The sequence below is a fragment of the Rousettus aegyptiacus genome, unplaced genomic scaffold (assembly GCF_014176215.1).
Source record: "Rousettus aegyptiacus isolate mRouAeg1 unplaced genomic scaffold, mRouAeg1.p scaffold_m13_p_16, whole genome shotgun sequence".
NCBI lineage: Eukaryota > Metazoa > Chordata > Mammalia > Chiroptera > Pteropodidae > Rousettus > Rousettus aegyptiacus.
The window spans coordinates 53,647,982-53,665,816 of record NW_023416291.1 but is presented as its reverse complement, the minus strand read 5'-3'; the positions used below and the strand labels follow the sequence as shown (position 1 = coordinate 53,665,816).

The window sequence follows — 17,835 nt, the reverse complement described above, 5'->3', positions numbered from 1 at the left end:
TGTAAAGGCAAACGTTTATTAGAGTGTTGTACAAAAAGTTTCCAGTCAGAAAACGTTACGAACCACAGGAGAGAGAGAAGACCGCACGTCTGGCATGCACCTCAGAAGCCACCGCCACCACGCTGGGCCCAGGCCACCGCGCGGGCACGAGACAGGCCGCCCGAGCAGATGTCGCTTGCTGGCCGCGCTGGCAGCGCCGCTTGTCTCCAGCAGAAACCCGCCCAGGGCCCCGGCGCAGCTCCCCTCACCTCTGGCCGCGGGGGCCCCTGGGCTGCTGTGTCACAGGGGGGTGCCCAGGCAGGGGGGCCGCAGCCAGCAACTTCACGTTGGGTGCCACTGTGTTCCCAAACACTGGCATCCCCATGAGCGCCACCCAACAGCACTCACTACTGCGGGGAGGGGGGGGGGCTCTCTTGCTGTGCGTCCACGAGCCCAGCCCAGCGAGGCCGTTCCAGGACACAGCTCAGACCCCATTCAGTGCCCCACGTATCTGGGGGCCGAGACTCCCTCCCAGAGCCGCATCTCCTGCTCTGCGGACTGTCACCGTCCCCCTGGCTCCTGCTACAGGGGTAGGGAGGGGGACAGCCCTTGGCCCCAGAGGCGCTGGGAGCAGTCCCGGGAAAGGCCGCACACGGGGCACAGGTGCCGCATCGCCGGGGCAGGCCCACGCCCTGAGGCCCATCAGAATCTTCTGCGGAGTCCCTGCAGGAGCACTCCCATCCCCAGCTGGGAACGGGGTGGCCTCGGGCAGGGCACAGGCCGGAGAGCCAGCCTGCTGCCACCAGCCACCTCTCCCCTGGCCTGCGGCTCAGCCCCCCCCCCCTCCACAAGCGATGCCCAAAGGAAGCCAGGCCCAGGGACACAGCCAGGACAGGCTGGCGTGCCGCTCCTGGCCGCCAGGGGGCCAGCCTGCCACCGCGGCTCGGCGCTGCGTCTCTGAGCCTCAAGCTGCACTTTTGGAAGAAGTTTGCCGTCTGGGAGCTCAGACCTCACTGAGACAGGTCCCCTGACACCCCCTCCCAGGGGACTGTCCCGTGACCCTGTCCTGAGCCACTGAAGCAGAATCAGCAATCTGAGTACTGACCAATGTAAAAAAATAAATATCCATTAAAAAAATAACTTCTGTGTATGTAGGTGGGGGATGGAAACGGGAAGCTAATGCAGAGAGGGGGTTGCCGGGCGGCCAGCGGCTGGCCTGTGACGTGGAGCCCCCAGGAGGGGCTCGGCTGGCAGTGGCCTGAGTGACGTCGTTTCAGCAAGCGAGACACAGGGGGAAGCGAGGCTGGCGCACACGCGCCTGAGAGTGCGGGGGGGGGGGGTTGGGGGGGGCTGGCGCGCGGCCGGGGCGGTCCACTGGCTCACGCCGGAGCCAGGGTCCCGACAGAGGGCAGGAGGTGGCCGTCACACCTGCACTGTTCTGGAACCTGGGGCGTCTGCTGCCAAGCTTGTCACGCTTGTCCCTGTTAACCTGGCGACAAGTCTTTGATGGGAAGTGTTCCTGGCCCCAGGTTTCCTTCTCTCCTGTCCTGCTGGTCTTGCTCCAGACATGGAAGGGTCGGGCAGCCAGAAGGGGAACAAGGACCCTCCCCGCGGTGCCCTGGTTTGCACAGATGGTCACACCCCATGACTCCCAAGTGCTCCGACACTGCGTCCCAGGCTGCAGGGGGCTGGGCCACCGACTCCACAGGGACACTCCTGCCACCAGGCAAGACCCTGGGTTCTGAATTTGGTTTTTAAAAGCTCAACACAAGTGACAACTACTGAATCCCTACGGCTCCTCTGTTCACCCCCAGGCCGTGCGGCAGCCCCGCTGGCCCGGCCCGCCTGTGTGCACGTGCGGGCCATGGACGCCCCTTCGGCCTCGAATTCAACAAAAAGTGGCAATGGGCACCGGAAAAGTCTGGACTAGGTGAAGGGACAGTCCATGGAAACCCAACAGGACAGAGCGACAGACCCACCCCCACGCCCGGCAGTCAGCTTAAAAATTCTCTAGAAATGCGTCAAGGATTAAAGAAAGCCAATGATATAAAAACAGTTTCAGCGGCTCTGGGTGAAGGAAGCGTGGAGCAGCCTGCTCTGCTCACATCACGCGGCAGCCTCGCGAGGTGGTCCTCGGGTCCCCCTGGGAGGAAGGGTGACAGCAGTTAGGGGGACTGAGGGGCCAGGCGCATGGCCACCTGGCTAGGCGGGGAGCCCGTAGTCCCCACCCCGCCAGGCAGGGGCTGGCCCGGGGTCTCCGACAACACCCTCAGAAGACAGCCCCCAACAGGATGACAGCCTCGACTCTCCCTGGCCCCAAATCTCCCACGCCTCCGTAGCTGTTTTGGGCTCCACAACACGTCGCAATTTTACGTCTTGTACTGTCTGCCTAGCCAGGTGGCCTTGGGCCTCTGCCTTCTCCCCAGATACCAGTGTTTACGTCCCGTCTCCCAGACGAGGGGTGGTGGCACCGGAGAGTGCTCACCGAGACCCCAGGGCCGGGCGTCACCACTGAGGCGCTCGGCTTTCAACACCCGCCTCCCGGGGTCTCCTGGACACTGCCTGAGGCCCACATCAGCCAGACCTGAGGCGCGGCAAGCTGCCCCACGGCTGTCCGTGCCCGGCTGAGAGCTGTGTACACCTGTGTCCCCCGGGGCCCCACGCACCTGCTGGTGGAAAAGGTCCTCCTCGCCGAAGTCGGCCCCCTCCTCGTCCCCCTCCTCGCCGTTCTCGGCCTCCCGCAGCACCGCAGACTGCTTCACGGTCCGGATGGCCACTTCCTGCGTGAGGCAAGCGCCACGGCCGCTCAACCACCAGGCGCCATGGCAGTGGCCATTGGCACGCCCGCGCAGGGCGTGGGCACGCGGCGGAGCGCGGTCTGGGGACAGGCCCCGGCACCCACCTCCCCGTCGGCGTTGACCAGGACGGTCCGGAAGCTCTCGCCCGTGCCCCAGCTGCGCTGGCTCTTCCACACGAGCGTCGCAGGGGGGCTGTGGGCCACGCCGGCGCCAGCTGCCCACACCTAGGGACAAAGGGGGGCTCCTACTCAACAACGACGGCTCTGGTCCCAGGGGAAGAGGCCACCAGCCGGTCCCCTATCACAACCCTTGACGCCCTGGGAGTTGCCCCCCTGTAGCCCCACGGGTGGTGCCCAGGCATGACAGCCACCAGGGCACGGAAGCAGAAACTCAGGTTCAGCGGCCAAGACGCTCTCGACAAATGGGCAGAGCCGGCATCTGAAGCCCGTCAGCGCCAGGGTCCGTGCCCATGACTGTGCCGTTTACCGACGCCGCCGGCCCAGACAGCCCGGACTCAGACCGCGCCCACTGTGGGGGCCTGGCGAGTCACGCTGGCGCTCCAGAGAGTTCCGGGGAAGGCTCAGTGGGGCAATGCGGACAGATGACGTGACAGCAGGCGGCGGCTCCAGAGCCGTGCGCCCCGCAGCACCCCAGCTCCCCAGCACCCCAGCACCCCAACCCCTGCCTGCAGCCACCTACCGTGACGGTCTGGCCAGCGCGCAGCACGTACTTGGGCGTGAACTTGTAGGCAATCTCCTCCCCTTCTAGGATCTGCCTCTTGATCCTCCAGTTCCCCAGGGACTGGTCCTGGGGAGGGGATACCCGTGAGGCACAGTCCCGCGGGACCCTCCCCGCTCCTGCTCCCGCCCTCACCGGGCCGCCCCTCACCTTGTCCGAGCTGTTCTTCAGCTGCACAAACCTGCCCTCCAGGTCGATCTCCTCGATGCTGACGCTGCCCGAGGCCGAGGCCTGCTGGGCCAGCTGGAAGCTGCTGCTGCCACCGCCGCCTGCGCCCACGCGGCTGGACCCCGTGCCCAGCGGCTCCTCCGCCTCCAGCCGTCTGCGCTTGCTGCGGCCAGAGCGCCCCGCAGGGGACATGCTGCTGCTGCTGCTCGAAGTGGCCCGCGAGATGGTGACCCGCGACGACGGGCTGGGAGACAGCTTCAGCCTGGGGGGGCGAGGCATGTGGTGACTGGCAGTGGGAGTGGGGGGGGGGGCTGCTGGCTCAAGGGCCGGCCTGGACAGCCCGCACAGCGTGAGGTGGGCGCACGGCCCCCAGCCCCGCCCGCCATGCCCCGGCCCCGCCCACCGAGCCCCGGCCACAGCCCCCACCTCTCCTCCTCGCCCTCCAGCAGCTTGCGGTAGGCGCTGATCTCCATGTCCAGCGCCAGCTTGATGTCCAGCAGCTCCTGGTACTCGGCCAGCTGCTGCTGCATCACGTCCCGCATCTCCGTCATCTCCCGCTCCTTGGCGTCCAGCATCTTCCGGAACTTCTCGCGCTCCCCGGCCATGGCCTCCTCCAGATCGCGGGCCCGTTCCTCGGCTGCACTAGCCTGGGGACGGGTCCGAGGGCCAGGTCAGGGGGCGCCGGGTCCCGCGGCTGCTGGCCTTGGGGCCCAGAGCGGAGGAGGGCTGCGGGCGTCACCTGCTTCTGGAGGCCGGAGAGCTGGTAGCTGAGGGACTCGACCCGCATGCGCGCCTCCTTCAGCTCCTCGCGGGCGGCGCTGGCGGCCTTGTCGTTCTGGTCCGAGCTCAGCTTGGCGTGGTCCAGCTGCGGGGACCGGGCGGTGAGGGCTGGCACGGGGAAGGCCAGTGGGGCCGGGAGGGGCCACCCGCCCCGCCGCCGCCGCCCGCACCTTGGCCTGGTAGGTCTGCTCCAGCTCCAGCCGGTACAGCCGCACTTGCTCGTCGTGCTGGCTGCGCAGCTCCTCCAGGGCCTGCGCCATCCTGAGGTCGTGCTCCTGCTGCCGGCTGCTGTCCACCTCCACCAGGCGGCGCTCGTGCCGCCGCCGCGTCTCCCGCACCTCCTGGGGAGGAGCGGTGACCCACAGTGACCTGCCAGCCCCTCCCTCGACACAAGTGCCCGGGGCGAGCGATGGCTCAGAACTGTGCCAAGCAACGAGGAACCTCTGGGGGTCGCCCTGGGCACGTGTTCACAAACCGTGGACTGATCCACGAGTCACGATCACCAGGGAGGCCACAGCCCCGGTGTCAGCCAGCAGGTGCCGTCCACACAGGCCCGTGTCGCTAGCCACGGAAGGAGGTGCTGACACCCGCCACGACATGGGTGGACCTCGAACACATGACGCTCAGTGACAGAAGCCAGACGGTGTGTGATTCTGACGACGTGAACCGCCCGGAACAGACGCCGTCCAGAGAGAGGAAGTGGGGGTGAGGGGTGGCAGCCGATGGCTCAGGGTTTCTTTCTGGAGTGACAGTCGCCCGTGTGTGACTGTACTACAAAGCTCTGTCACCTCATGCACTTGGAAAGCTTCGAGGTGTGGGACTATTTCGACAAAGTGATCACTTAAAAGAAAAGCTTGTGGCTGAGCCCGTCCCAGGAGCCCGGCTGTTGGGACAGCTGCAGGATCAGAAGGGGACAGCTGAGAAACCCGGCCGGCGGACACCAGGCCGCGGGCCGAGCTCACAGTGGGCAGGGCCGCCCCCGCCACGCCGCCTCGGAACCCGGCTGCGGTCACTGCGCCACTGGTTCGGGAGACTAGGGGTGCTTCTCGAGGACGCCGGCCACGTTCACAGGGGGCGGGTGGCCCGTGACCCACCTTGCCTGCGCCCTCCCAGACTGTCTCCACCGTCCTTGTCACGGCCCACCTCCAGGAGCTCGTCACAGCCCACCTCGGGGACCCCCTCCTGCCCCTCGTGGGTGCCCTGCCGGCACCCCACGTGGGCCTCTTCATTGGTCCCCTGACAGGTGTGGCAGCCTTCACTGGTCCCCACTTGGGAGCCCTCCCAGCACCCCCCCCAGCGCCCCTGGGTGTCGTGGGGCCCGGCGGCAGCCGCAGACCACTCCTCAGCTGCATGGGCGACGTCCTGCCAGCAGCTCCCCCAGGAGCGACTGAAGGGACTGGCTGGCCCCAGGGTTCCATTCCGGGCTGTGACAGCACAGTGGGCTCTGTGATGAGGGAGAGGGTCCTCATGCAAGCCCCTCCCACAGGGCACAGGACCCGGCGCGACCTGTAGGGACCTCAGCCCCTGCTAGCCAGGCCCAGCCGAGCCAAGGACCCGAGGCCCAGGGATCAGAGGGAAGCACACAGCACCCCCGCCCCGACAGGGAGGGACTTCGTGGTGACCCCAGGGAGGTATCCCCAGGACCTAGTGGGACTGTGAGACCTTATTTGGGAAAAGAGACTTTGCAGACGTGATTAAGTTAATTTTAAGATGAGTCCACTCTGGATTATCCGAGTGGGCCGTACCCTCAGCGGCAACTGTCCACGTTAAGAGACAGAAAAGAGACATCAGCACCATGGCAGAGAGGACCCCTTGGCTTCTCCCCTAACGATACAAGCCCAACAGCTGTCACTCAAAGGATCCTGCTCAGCACACAAACACGTCTGAGATCCGAGCAGGGGACCTCTGAGGCGGCGCACAGAACGAGCAGGGGAGGCGGGACCGGGGACAGACCGGCGCAGGCGCGGTCTGGTGCCCGGCGGCCCCACTGACCCGCTGGCGCTGCAGGAGGCAGGCGGCAGGCCGGGGACGGGAGGGGCAGAAGCCGCACCCCCCGCGGCCGGTTCCCAGTGTGGCTAAACCCAGTGACAGGGCGGAAACGCCGCACGGGGGCGGCAGCCGTGGCCTAGGGGGCCCCTGCTACCAGCAAGGGAGCAAAGAGCAGACTGGCGACCCCGCCCCCCCACCGCGGCCGAGCCAGGGAGGGGGCGCCCGGGAGGGACGGCGCGGCTGGCGGCCACCGACGCCAAGGAGACAGCACTGGTCGCCCCACGGCACTATTGGGGTGGGGCCCTGAGACCTGGACACGGGGGAGACGCCCACCACCTCGGGAAACATGGGGCGCTTTCTAAGACGGACCACGCCGCCCCCTCCCCCATCCTGCAGGTGCGCCTCAGGCAGGTGAGAAAACGCGCTCTAGCACCACCTGCTGGAAGGAAAAGAGACGTCGGCTTGGTAACCTGCGAGGCCAGGAGAGCAAGCCAGCGCCTAGCAGGTGTCAGGAAGGTGTTCACCGAGTCGGGTGCGCAGGGAGAGAAACACCCATCAGGCCCCGGGGCCACGCCACTCCCTGACTTCACCGGACGACAAAGCCACCACAGTCACGACAGCATGGCACTGGCAGCAAAACACACGAGACCAAGGGGGGAGCCCTGCGAGCCCGGAAAGAAACACACTCACACCGACGACTCATTTTCAACAAAGGAGCCAAAAATACACAACTGGGAAAGTCTTTTCAAAAAATGACTCTGGGAAAACTGGACGGCCACATGCAAGAGTGAAACCAGCCCGCCACACACAAAAATTAACTCAAAGTGGATTAAAGACTTAAATGTAAGACCTGAAACAATAAAACACACAGAAGAAAACATAGGCACTAAACTTACTGTCCCTGGTCTCAGATGAGTTTTTGTGAACTTGAACCCCAAAGCCAGAGAAATAGAAAACAAATGGAATTACATCAAACTAAAAGCTTCTGCACTGCCAAAGGAACACTCAGTAAAAAAAATGGCAACCAGCTGAATGGGAGAGATTTGCAGATGATATTTCTGACAAGAGGCTGATATCCAAAATATATAAATGACCCATACAACTCAACAGCAACAAAACAAATAATCCTATTAAAACATGAGAAGACCTGAACACTTTCCAAGGAAGACGCACAGATGGCCCTGTCATATGAAAAGGTGCTCGGCCTCACTAGCTACCAGGGAAATGCAAATCGACACCACAGAGAGCCGCCACCTCACAGCTGTCAGAATGGCCATTATCAACAAGACGTAACATCAGCGAGGTGGAGGAAGTGGGAGAAAGGGACCCCTGTGCGCCGCTGATGGGACTGCCAGTGGCCGCAGCCACTAAGGAAAACAGCATGGAGATGCCTCGAAAAGCTAAAAATAAAACTGTCTCATGACCCAGCAATCCCACTTCCGGGTATTTATCCGAATAAAACAAAAACACTAATTTGAAAAGACACACGCACCCCTACGATCACTGCGGCATTATTTATAACAGCCGAGATATGGAAGCGACCTGGGTGTCCATCGACAAATCAAGAGGTGGTACACATCCACAATGGACCATCACTCGGCCAGAAAAGAAGGAAATCTCGCCATCTGTGACAACACAGATGGGCCTAGAGGGTACCATGCTGAGCGAAGTTAAGTCGGACAGAGAAAAACAAACATCATTTCATTTACATGTGGAATCTGAAGGACAAATGGCCAAACAAAACAAAACAGATCCGCAGATGCAGAGATAAGCTGATGGGTGTGCGGGGTGGGGGTGGGGATTGAAAACAAGTTGCCAATCACACCTGATGCCGGGTTAAGGTACAAGAACTAAGGGGCTGGCTCGCTCCGCATGTGCACGAAGCGGTCACATGTCGGCACACCCGCTTTCGGTCTCCCCCTGGCTTTATCTTGTCACATGGATTTAAAAAAAAAAAAAAAGACCGCTCTGACAGCCGTTCCCTCGGCTGGTTTGAACAGCGAGGTCTGTCCGCCACTACTGCGTGCCGCCCAGGGCGCAGGGCTCCACCTGTGACCCAGGCGGGTGCAGACCCCCGCAGGCCACCTGGACAGGATGCTGGCCAGACCGGGGCCGTCCCCAAGGGCTCGGTTTCCTAAAATTTTCCGACATGACCCACCAAAGCGTGCGCCCAGAATCAGAACCACTGACCCTAAAATTCACACGGAACCCCCAAAGTCCCTGACCACACGAAGACATTGTGAGAAAGCAAAGGGGGAGCTTCGCACCGTGACATCAAACTGTCCTCCGAAGCCACAGTGGGAACAGCACGGTGGCTGCAGGACAGACGCCTCAGCGACCAGAACAGCCGAGACACGCCCTCGCCGTGTGGTCCATTCCTCCTCCACGGGAGGCGAGGGGCAGCGGGCGAGGACGGGCGCTCATGGTGGGGGGGGGGGCCGCGCGGCGCGCACGCACGGCACGCACGGCACGCACGGCACGCACAGCACGCACGGCACGCACGGCGCGCGCGGACGCACCTCCTCAAAGACGCTCTTGCGGAAGTCCAGCTCCTCCTGCAGGCTCTGGCAGCGGTTCTCCAGGTCCACGCGCGCCAGCGTCTCCTTCTCCAGCTGCTGTTTGGCCACTGCGTGACTGTCCTCTGCCTGGGGGACGCGCGACAGCGGCCACAGGTGACTACCTGCTTCACCACGTGGCTCCTTGCGCACAGGCATCCCCTTAAATACACGATCTGCAGCTGGGCGTGCTCCCCTGGCTGCCCCAGCTCACAGCACCCACGCCCACCCGCTCCAGGCGTCCCATCTCCAGAGTGGGGGCTGCCCGGGGGGCCTACCCTGGCCAGCTGGGCCCGAAGCTCGGCCACGTCATTCTCGAGAACGTGCTTGTCACTGAGGGCCGCGGCCAGCTCCGCCTCAGTCCGGTGGAACAGGGTCTCCAGGTCCTTCACGCGGCCCTGAGCCACTGTGAGCTCGCTCTCTCTCTTCTTGGAGCTGAAAGAGCCAATTCAGCCAGGGGCGTGAGCGGCTGGAAGGGGCGAGCGGCTGGGAGACATAAGCAGCCGGGAGGGGTGAGCGGCCAGAAGCACCCCTGGTGTGACGACCGCAAATGTCCCCAGACATTGCTCAAGTGTCTTGCAGGCTGGGGCAGGAGTCAGGCGACCAGAGAAGCACCAGCAGCTCCGCAAATGCTCAAGGTCAGGACTAGACAGGCCAGCGAGCCCAGGAAGCCGCCTTTCCAGAGTGGAGGCCTGAAGCAAAGAAGCCACCAGCCCGGATGTCCTCCCTCTGGCACCACTGTATTCAACACTCTTCTTGTCATCGTCCCGCTTTAAATCTCTGCCGACCTCGCCATGCCCAGAATCAGGAAAGTCACACTTACAGGTCGAGGGAAAGAACTGTTCTGATGATGGGCACAACTGTCACCCAAAAAAGATGGCACAAAACAATAGGACCAGCCTAACCGAGGCACAGCAGCCACTGAGGACACACCCCCAGATGCTGAAACATGCGAGCAGCCTGGATATCGAGTCACAGGACACATCGATGCCTCGGCGAGACACCTGCAAGAGGCTGGCTACATCAAGAGTGTCAATGCTGTGTCCACTGTTAGTTTAAATGTAAAAGGTGAAAGAGAGACGCAGATCAGCCCAGAGACTCTCCGTACACAGGCTCTCGCAGACTTTCCTCTCTAAACTACTTTGCGTTTTCTGCTTTCTCAACACTGAGCATCTATGACTCGTTAGCAGAAAAAGCACGACTTCCGCCCAGGGCAGGTCCAGCCGCACAGCAATGCTGAACTTGACTCGGTAACAATGTATCAATATCCACTGGGCAGTTGTAACAAAGTAGCTCGCTCCTGAGAGCTATTTTGACAATGGGGAAACCAGAGGGGGATTTCTGAACCAAAATTGAATTTTCCACCTGTTCTTCTGTAAGCCTAAATCTGCTCAGAACAAAATCCTCTATCAATTGTTTAAAGTCTATTAATCAAAAAGTAAACATTTCAAAAAAAAAAAGGAGAAAATGCCGCAAATGTGAAAGCGGTTCCGTCAGCTGCTGGGACTGAAGGAGGGGCCAGGAGCCAGGGCCGGGCCTCAGTCCTGGTCCCTGCCATGCCAAGGGACCTACACCCGTCCCCGAGCCCGTGACTCAGCCCCCCCAGTGCACGGAGATGACGGCCAGGCCCTGCGAGGGTCGCTGTGCAGAGGAAGGGGATCGCGTCTGACGGGCGTGGCGCCCTCTCGGCGGCCTTCGGTACCAGGTATGTTTACATTATTTATTACTTCTCCTGTCACCGGCAGCACCTCGCGCTCCAGCTTCTCAGAGCTTTTACTCAGAAGCAGGCACGAGAACGTGCTTTGTAAGAGAACCCCCAGTCCGGAGGTCACCTGGCCCCGCTGAGGGTGGGGGATGGAAGGCAGAAGATGGCCCCAAAGTTTCCCGGGGTGGGGACCCCAGGAGGAGGCACAGAGGACAGGGCAGCGAGAGACGGCAGCTCAGGGACCCGGGGTCAGGGGCTCCCAAAATCAGAACAGAGCAGGGGGGTGGCAGGTCCTTGGGGAGGCTGGGCTCTGGCCTGAAGGAGGGGCATCTGGCTCCCCCAGATCAATCCCAGGAAAGCCACTCAGACTCAAAACTCTCCTTGGGCCAAATCATGTTTGGGGGAGGGGGAAACGAAGGTGGTCGGGGGGCAACTACGGGCTGCGCCACAGAGGCCGACGCCCCGCCCAGCCGCCAGCACGCCCCGGCCTCCAAGGACCCACATGTGTGCTCCCAAAAGGGCTGCCTGAATGGGGCTCCCCATCGGAACTGGACCCCGCGTCCTCAGGCCCCTGCCGCAAGGGAGTGACAAGTCCCGCCCCGCACGCCCGCGGCCCCAGCATCAGGCGACACCGTGCCCGCACGCCCACCTCTTGTTGGCCTCCTCCACCTCGGCCCTCAGCTTCCCGATCTCGATCTGCAGCCGGGCGTGCTCCCGCGCCGTCTCGTCCAGCACCCTGCGGGCGTCCGCCAGCTCCGACTCGTACAGCGTCTTGATGCCGCTCACCTGGAGGGACAGCGTGCCAGGTGAAGGAAAAGACCCCCGACGGCGTGTCCTGGGCCGGTTGCCGAGGGACATGGCGCCTGCGAACCCTGGAGGCCCCCGGAGAGGTCAGCCTGCCGGCCCCGGGTGACCCCGCCTGCCCGCATCACTGCCCCCCACCAGGGCACACAACTCGAGCTTCCCGTCGGTGGTTCTTGTTACCACCGTCCCCACAGCGAAGTGCCCAGGGCCACGCACACGTCTTCACAAACACCTGGAGCCAAATCGCGACAGCGGGGCCCCACCGCCCGCCCGCCGGGGCAGCTGGAGTCAGAGACGGACGGTAACGTGCGGCGGGGCGCAGATGCGGGAGCCCCCGCCGGGACACAGCCTGCCAGGGCCCCGGACGGTCACACGGAGCGACCACAAAACCCAGCAGCTCCGCCGCCGGCGTCCGCCCCGGGGAACCCACACGCACGTCTGCACACGCGCGTCCCCAGCAGCCAGAGGGTGGGACCGTCCCAAGCGTCTTCCACAGGCGGTGTCGCTCGGCCACGAAAAGGCGGGAGGCGCTGACGTGCGCCTCGACGCGGACGGAGCCTGAACACGTGGCGCTCAGTGAGAGGCGCCGGACACGCAGGGCCGCGCGGGGCGCGCTCCATTCACACGAAGCGTCCAGAACCGGCGCGTCCTCGGAGACAGGAAGTGGGTTCGCGACTGACAAGAGCGGGGCAGGGGCCTGGGTGTGCCTGCTGATGGGGACGGGGCTGCTTTTTGGGGTGATGGAGGGTTCTAGAATTGGAAGTGGTGGATGCATGACTGTGGACATGCTAAAAACCAGGGACTGCAGAGTTCAGCTGGGTGAACTTGAGGCAAGAGTTCCGTCTCCACGATGCCGTGAAGACGCGTCTGGTGCTGACCGAGAAGGCACACGACAAGCAGACACACTCTTGGGGCAGCTGACCCGGAGAGTCACGCGTGTCACAGAGCTACAGGATGCTGGCGCGTCTGTGCGGGGTCAGCTCAGACCCCGAGGGCCACTGCCCTGCCTCGCAGGAGAGGTCTCTGAGCAGAGGGGCTCAGGAGGGCTGCCGCGGACTCGTCACTCAGCAGGGTGGCCCTGCTGTTTTGCCCAGGACCAAGGGGTTTCCGGATGTGGAACTTTCCAGAGTGGAAACCAGAATATCCTGGGCAAATCCTGACAAACTGGGACTTAACGGCCAGACTGACACCCGTACCCCACACCAGCCCAGGCCTGGGAGTCCTGCCTCACTCCAGCAGCTCCCAGATCTGTCACTCCACAGGCAGGGTGGGACATGGGCTCCTGGCCCCACTGCACACATGAGGAAACCGAGGCACAGGACAACGAACTGCCCTCTCCTGACCTGAGACAACACAGCACAGAACAGGTCTGCAGGGGGCGTTCTGAGGACACATAGTTGGGGAGCAGGGACAAGCCCCAACCGCCGCACACGGCAAAGGCCCGCCCTCCCTCACTCCAGGGCGGTCACCTCAGGCCACCGCCTCCACGTCCACTTTCTGGAACGAACTCGGAATTCACAAAGCTGCTGGCCGCACTCTCCACAGCTCTCCCACACCTCACCTTCTAGAACACTCCTGAGCCCCAGGAGGGTCTGGTGCCTGAAGGAGGAGTAGCAGACGAGGGCCCTTCCCTCTGGATGGGTGAGTCTTGGGCCCCGACGCAAGGGGAGGTCAGAACCGAGCCAGGTCGCAGATCGGGGCAAAAGGGGAAACCAGAAAATCTGACACCGGATGTAAGTTTTAGATGTTTTGTTCACTGTGGATTTTTTATGCTGATTTTAATTTCTTAATGTTTCGTTAAAATGTTACTCATCCCGCCACGGCAGCCTGACCGTGAGAAAAACACCAGGGCGCCCCAGCAGAGGCGCCCAGGCCCAGGGCGCGAAACGCGAGCATGCGCCAGACACTGTCACAGCCGGCAGGGGCCCAAGGAGACGTGCCAGCTGTCACGAGGGGTCCCGCCACCTCAGGAAAGCTAAGGAAACCTGAACGAAGTGTGGGTGTGAGCTGAGGATGACATGTCGACACCGGCAAGTCACTCTGAGAAACACTGGCGTGCGACGCACACCGCAGCCTCTGCAGGACGCGGACGTTTTCCTGCAGATCTAAAGCTGGCCTAAAAATAAGGCGGAATCATTAAAAACACGTCGTCCCGTTCACATGTGTCCGGCTGCTTACAGCCACGGCGCTGAGGACCCGCCTGGGGCAGCTTAGAGCACGTGCCCCCCACAGGTGTTTCCCGTGTGTGCGCGTATGCGCGCGTACGTGTGCAGATTAATACAGTCGTCATCTCCTGCTAGGTCTGCACACTGGGGCCCCCACCTGTCTCTGTCCAGCCCGGAGGCCGGGACGGCTTCTGCCGTGCTCAATGGCCAAGGGAGAGAAAGATGCTCTGTGACACAGGCGACCACGCGGGCAGAAGCGCGGCTTCCCGGGCACCCAGGCCGCCCGGTCCTGCCCGCGTCGCTGCGGCAGCTCCGCCACTGTGACAGCTGCACCGGGACCGAGACAGCCCGGCCCGCCCTGGAAAACATCTGCTGGCCGGGACCCAGGCACTGGGGCGCGTTAGAAACCTCGCGTCCGTCCAGACCGCCAGCAGCTGCCGCCCGCGGGCCCGCGCCTCCCCGCACCTGCGGCCGTCACTGCAGAAGGCCGGGGCGCCACCGCGGGCGAGGACAGTGTGTGCCTTTTGTCTTTCACAGCTCGCACAAGTGCCAAGTGTGCGAATCTCAACAAATGTGCGAGCACAAGGTGGCCTGGGGTTGGGGGAGGGTAGGATAACCTGAGGTGGCCTTTTCCTGTCGCCCGCATCCCTCGGGGAAGAAAAATCACCCGAAGGAACCACGACTCCACAGGTAAAACCCAAACGCAGGTTCTGGTGGGCAGACGCGGCCCAGCCCTTCCTCCCTGGGTCCACCTGGGGAGCCCGCCTCCCCCCGCCCGCACGGGAACGTGTGCAGCGCCCACCGGCCCAGGAGTCTGCAGTCCGAAGGGAAAGGCCTGGAACGTCCGGGGCTGGGGCTGTGCACGCGCGGGGGAAGGGGAGCGCGAGAGGGTGGGAAAGGGGGTGGCACGGGCGCAGGGAGGGGGCTTTGCTCGGGCGCCTGAGTCGCTGGGGTTTTCAGGAGCGTGTGGTGCTTCCAGCCCTTCAAACGGCACCTACAGAGTACTCCTTAGATGGCTTCTCAGCCCCGACACTAATGGCATCTGGGGCCCTCCTGGCACTTGGGGTGCTGAGCAGCATCCCTGCCCCCCACTTAACACCAGGAACACCCCAGGTATGACAACCAGAAGTGTCCCCAGACACCATCTAGTGCCCTCTGGAGGGCAGGATCACCCCAGTGAGAAGATGCTGCACAGGTCACGGGAACACACCTGGGCACCGCACAGCCACCTCTCTCCCAGTGCGGCGGCCTTCCCAGGCCCCTCAGTGCATCCCACCCACTCACCCCCACTTCCGGCCAGCTGGGGCCAGCACTGCCTTCACCTGCGGCCTCACTGGCAGAAGCCTGGGCCCCAGTGTAGCCCGAGGCCATTTCCAGGTCACGCCCACAATACCGCCCGCACTGCTCTGGGCCTCCCCTAGCAGGTAGCTGGCAGCGGCTCCCCCATCCCCAGCAGAACACGCGGGTAAGAACACCCTAGCTCCAGCTGAGAACACATCTGTCTGCCCTGGAGCCCACCCCCACAGCCCGTGAGCTCACAGTGGGGCGGGCCGACCCCCGCCCCCACAGCTCGCATTCCAACAAGCCCCGGGGGCAGAGAAATAAGCCAAGTCCACAACAGGCAGGGCAAGTGCACGCCCCTCCGTGTGACCACCCGGTCACCCCAGCTGCAGGTGGGACAACTGAGGTCGCAGGAAGACAGGACACCAGCTCGAACATGGCATGCTACCCGGCCCACGGGGCAGGAACTGGGCCGGCACCCTGAGGACACACTGCTGAGACAGGTGGCCGCGCTCCGCGTGGGGCGATCCTAGCCCCATGTACAGATGACAAAACTGAGGCTCCAACAGGCCAAGTGACCTACCCAAGGTCACACAGATTGAGGGCAGAGTCCGAACCCCACGTTTGAATCCGATCCCGAGCAACCTACAACAGCACCCCCAAACACGGGAACCGCTTCCTCCCCCAAACCCCAGCCGCACTCTCCGAGCCTTCCCGTCCCCCGTGACTGTTTCACGGGGACAACAGGACCCAGATGAGCGCTTCCTCTGGGCACCGCTAGCTGTCCACTGCCTGTTCTACACAAAGGACATTAAACCGCGGAGGCTCCACGGACAAGCCGGAAAGGTGGGTATCATCACTTCCACTCTACTGAAAAGGCCATGAGGCGCAGTGGTCAAGTGACTTACCCAAGGTCACACAGAGGGCACGTGACCTCCAGAAGTCCGCCATTTGGTCCATTCTCCGGATGTGGAAGGCGAGGCTCAGAGCAGCTATTCAGGCCCCCGACCTCCCACCGGAACCCTGGGGAACCACGTGCTGGGCACTACCCCAACCTTTTTCGGAGGATCTGCCCTTGAGTTGCATGAGACCAGTGGGAGGGAGGGAAGAGGGCTGGGGTTTGGGCTGGCAACCAGTCCCCAGCCCCGGAGACCCCGCCCGGGGCACGGGCCCAACACTCGGACCTCACACCCCCTTAGAGGGCGGGGGTGACCCAGTCCCTTTGCCCTCCGGTCTGCAGTGGAGCCGAAGCCCCACTAGGAGCCCATAACTTCTCTCTGGTTCCCCAAGACCTCGCCTCTCCTCCCCTCACACCCCAAGTGTGGGGCAGGGGGCAGGGCCTACTAGGCTCCTGCCTAACGGTCAGCGCGATCAAATGGCTTCGTAAATTCCCCGCGACGCCTCCCGAAGCATCAGACCCCCTCCCCTCCAACCCCACTCTACCCCTAGGCCGGGGAAGGACATGGACCCTGCCGTCCAACCCCCAACACAGTCCCGGGATTCTGCAGGACTCATCACGGGACCCCTGCAAAGTTCCACGGGGAACTGAGACCACGTGATTCGCCCAGGGCCCAACCCCTGTGAGACCCTCCGTTCTTTCTAAGAGCCCCTCACAGGTCTGAGCCTCCCAGTCTCTTCGAAGACCAGAGAACCACCCTCAATTTTCTCCCGGGACACCCGAACACCCAAAGGCACCCCCGTAGGCTCCCCATGACTCCTTTAGAGGCGGGGCCTCGTTTAGCTCACACCCCCGTCATCGGGGCTCCCCAAATTTCCTCGAAATCCTCGATAGGCGGGGCGCACCCCTCTCTCTCAGGAACACCCTCCCAAGCCCTGGGGACCTCTCAGAGGACTGTCTGTCGCAGACTGCAATCCTCAGGGGATACACGAAACCCCCCGGGACCCCTCGGTGGGCGGGGCCTTCCCCACCGTGCGCCTCTCGCTCAGACCCTCGGTCCCCCGGGACCCCTCGGTGGGCGGGGCCTTCCCCACCGTGGACCCATCACTCAGGCCCACAGCCCCCCGGGACCGTCGGTGGGCGGGGCCTTCCCCACCGCGCGCCCCTCACTCAGGCCCCCCGGCTCCCCGGGACCGTCCCAGGCCGCAGAGCGGGGCCCGCGCCCACCTCGCGCGTGGTCACCTCCTCCCTCTCGGAGATCTTCAGCAGCAGCCGGTCGTTCTCGAGCTCGAGCGCGCGGACGCGGTCGATGTAGTGCGCCAGGCGGTCATTGAGCTCGCGCAGCTCCTCCTTCTCCTGCAGCCGCGACAGGCGCGTGGGCGACAGCGGCGTGGCGGGCCCGCCCGCGCGGCCAGAGAGCGGCGTGGCCATAGCGGCGGCGGCGGCAGCAGCGGAGGTGACGGCTCGGGGTCCGCGCGGGTCTGGACGGCGGCCGCGGCTCGGCGGGCTCATTCAATCTGCGCCGCCGACCAAGATGGCGCCCGCCGCCCGCTGCCCCCGCCGCGGGGCAGCCTGGGAGTTGTAGTCCGGCCGCGAGCCGCGCGGGGCATGCTGGGCGCTGTAGTTTCCAGCGGGGGCGGTAGACGGGGGAGGGGGCACTCACGCCCCGTTTCCCGCCGTGTCATTCGCTGTTACCGCTGGCAGAAAGCGCGAGGGGCCCAGAGCTAAACCACTGGGCTTCAAAATCCCAGCTCGGCCACGAGGTGACACTGGGTTTTCATCCAGTGCCTCAGTTTCCCCACGTCTCACCTACCTACCTCTTTAAAGTCTCATTAAAATTAAAAGTGGTGAAGGACCTTTAAAAATATGCTCAGTAATCCTACTTACGTGTGGGATCTAAAACAACAAAAGGAGCTCATAGATACAAAAACTCGCGGGGGCTGGGGGGTTAGGAAATGGGTGCAGGGCGTCAGAA

General features: G+C 63.4%; 1 protein-coding gene across 1 annotated transcript; it reads right to left on the bottom strand.

Annotated features, from left to right (window-relative positions):
* Positions 1 to 17,401, bottom strand: LMNB2 (lamin B2). Its single transcript, XM_016163533.2, has 12 exons — positions 17,088 to 17,401; positions 11,362 to 11,498; positions 9,286 to 9,442; positions 8,972 to 9,097; positions 4,634 to 4,804; positions 4,423 to 4,548; positions 4,110 to 4,330; positions 3,666 to 3,945; positions 3,477 to 3,584; positions 2,882 to 3,001; positions 2,646 to 2,759; positions 1 to 2,122 (listed from the first exon to the last, which is right to left on the bottom strand). The coding sequence occupies exons 1-12, from the start codon at positions 17,370 to 17,372 to the stop codon at positions 2,081 to 2,083; spliced, it is 1,887 nt and encodes a 628-aa protein (XP_016019019.2). The 5' UTR covers positions 17,373 to 17,401; the 3' UTR covers positions 1 to 2,080.
* Positions 17,402 to 17,835: the final 434 nt, after the last annotated feature.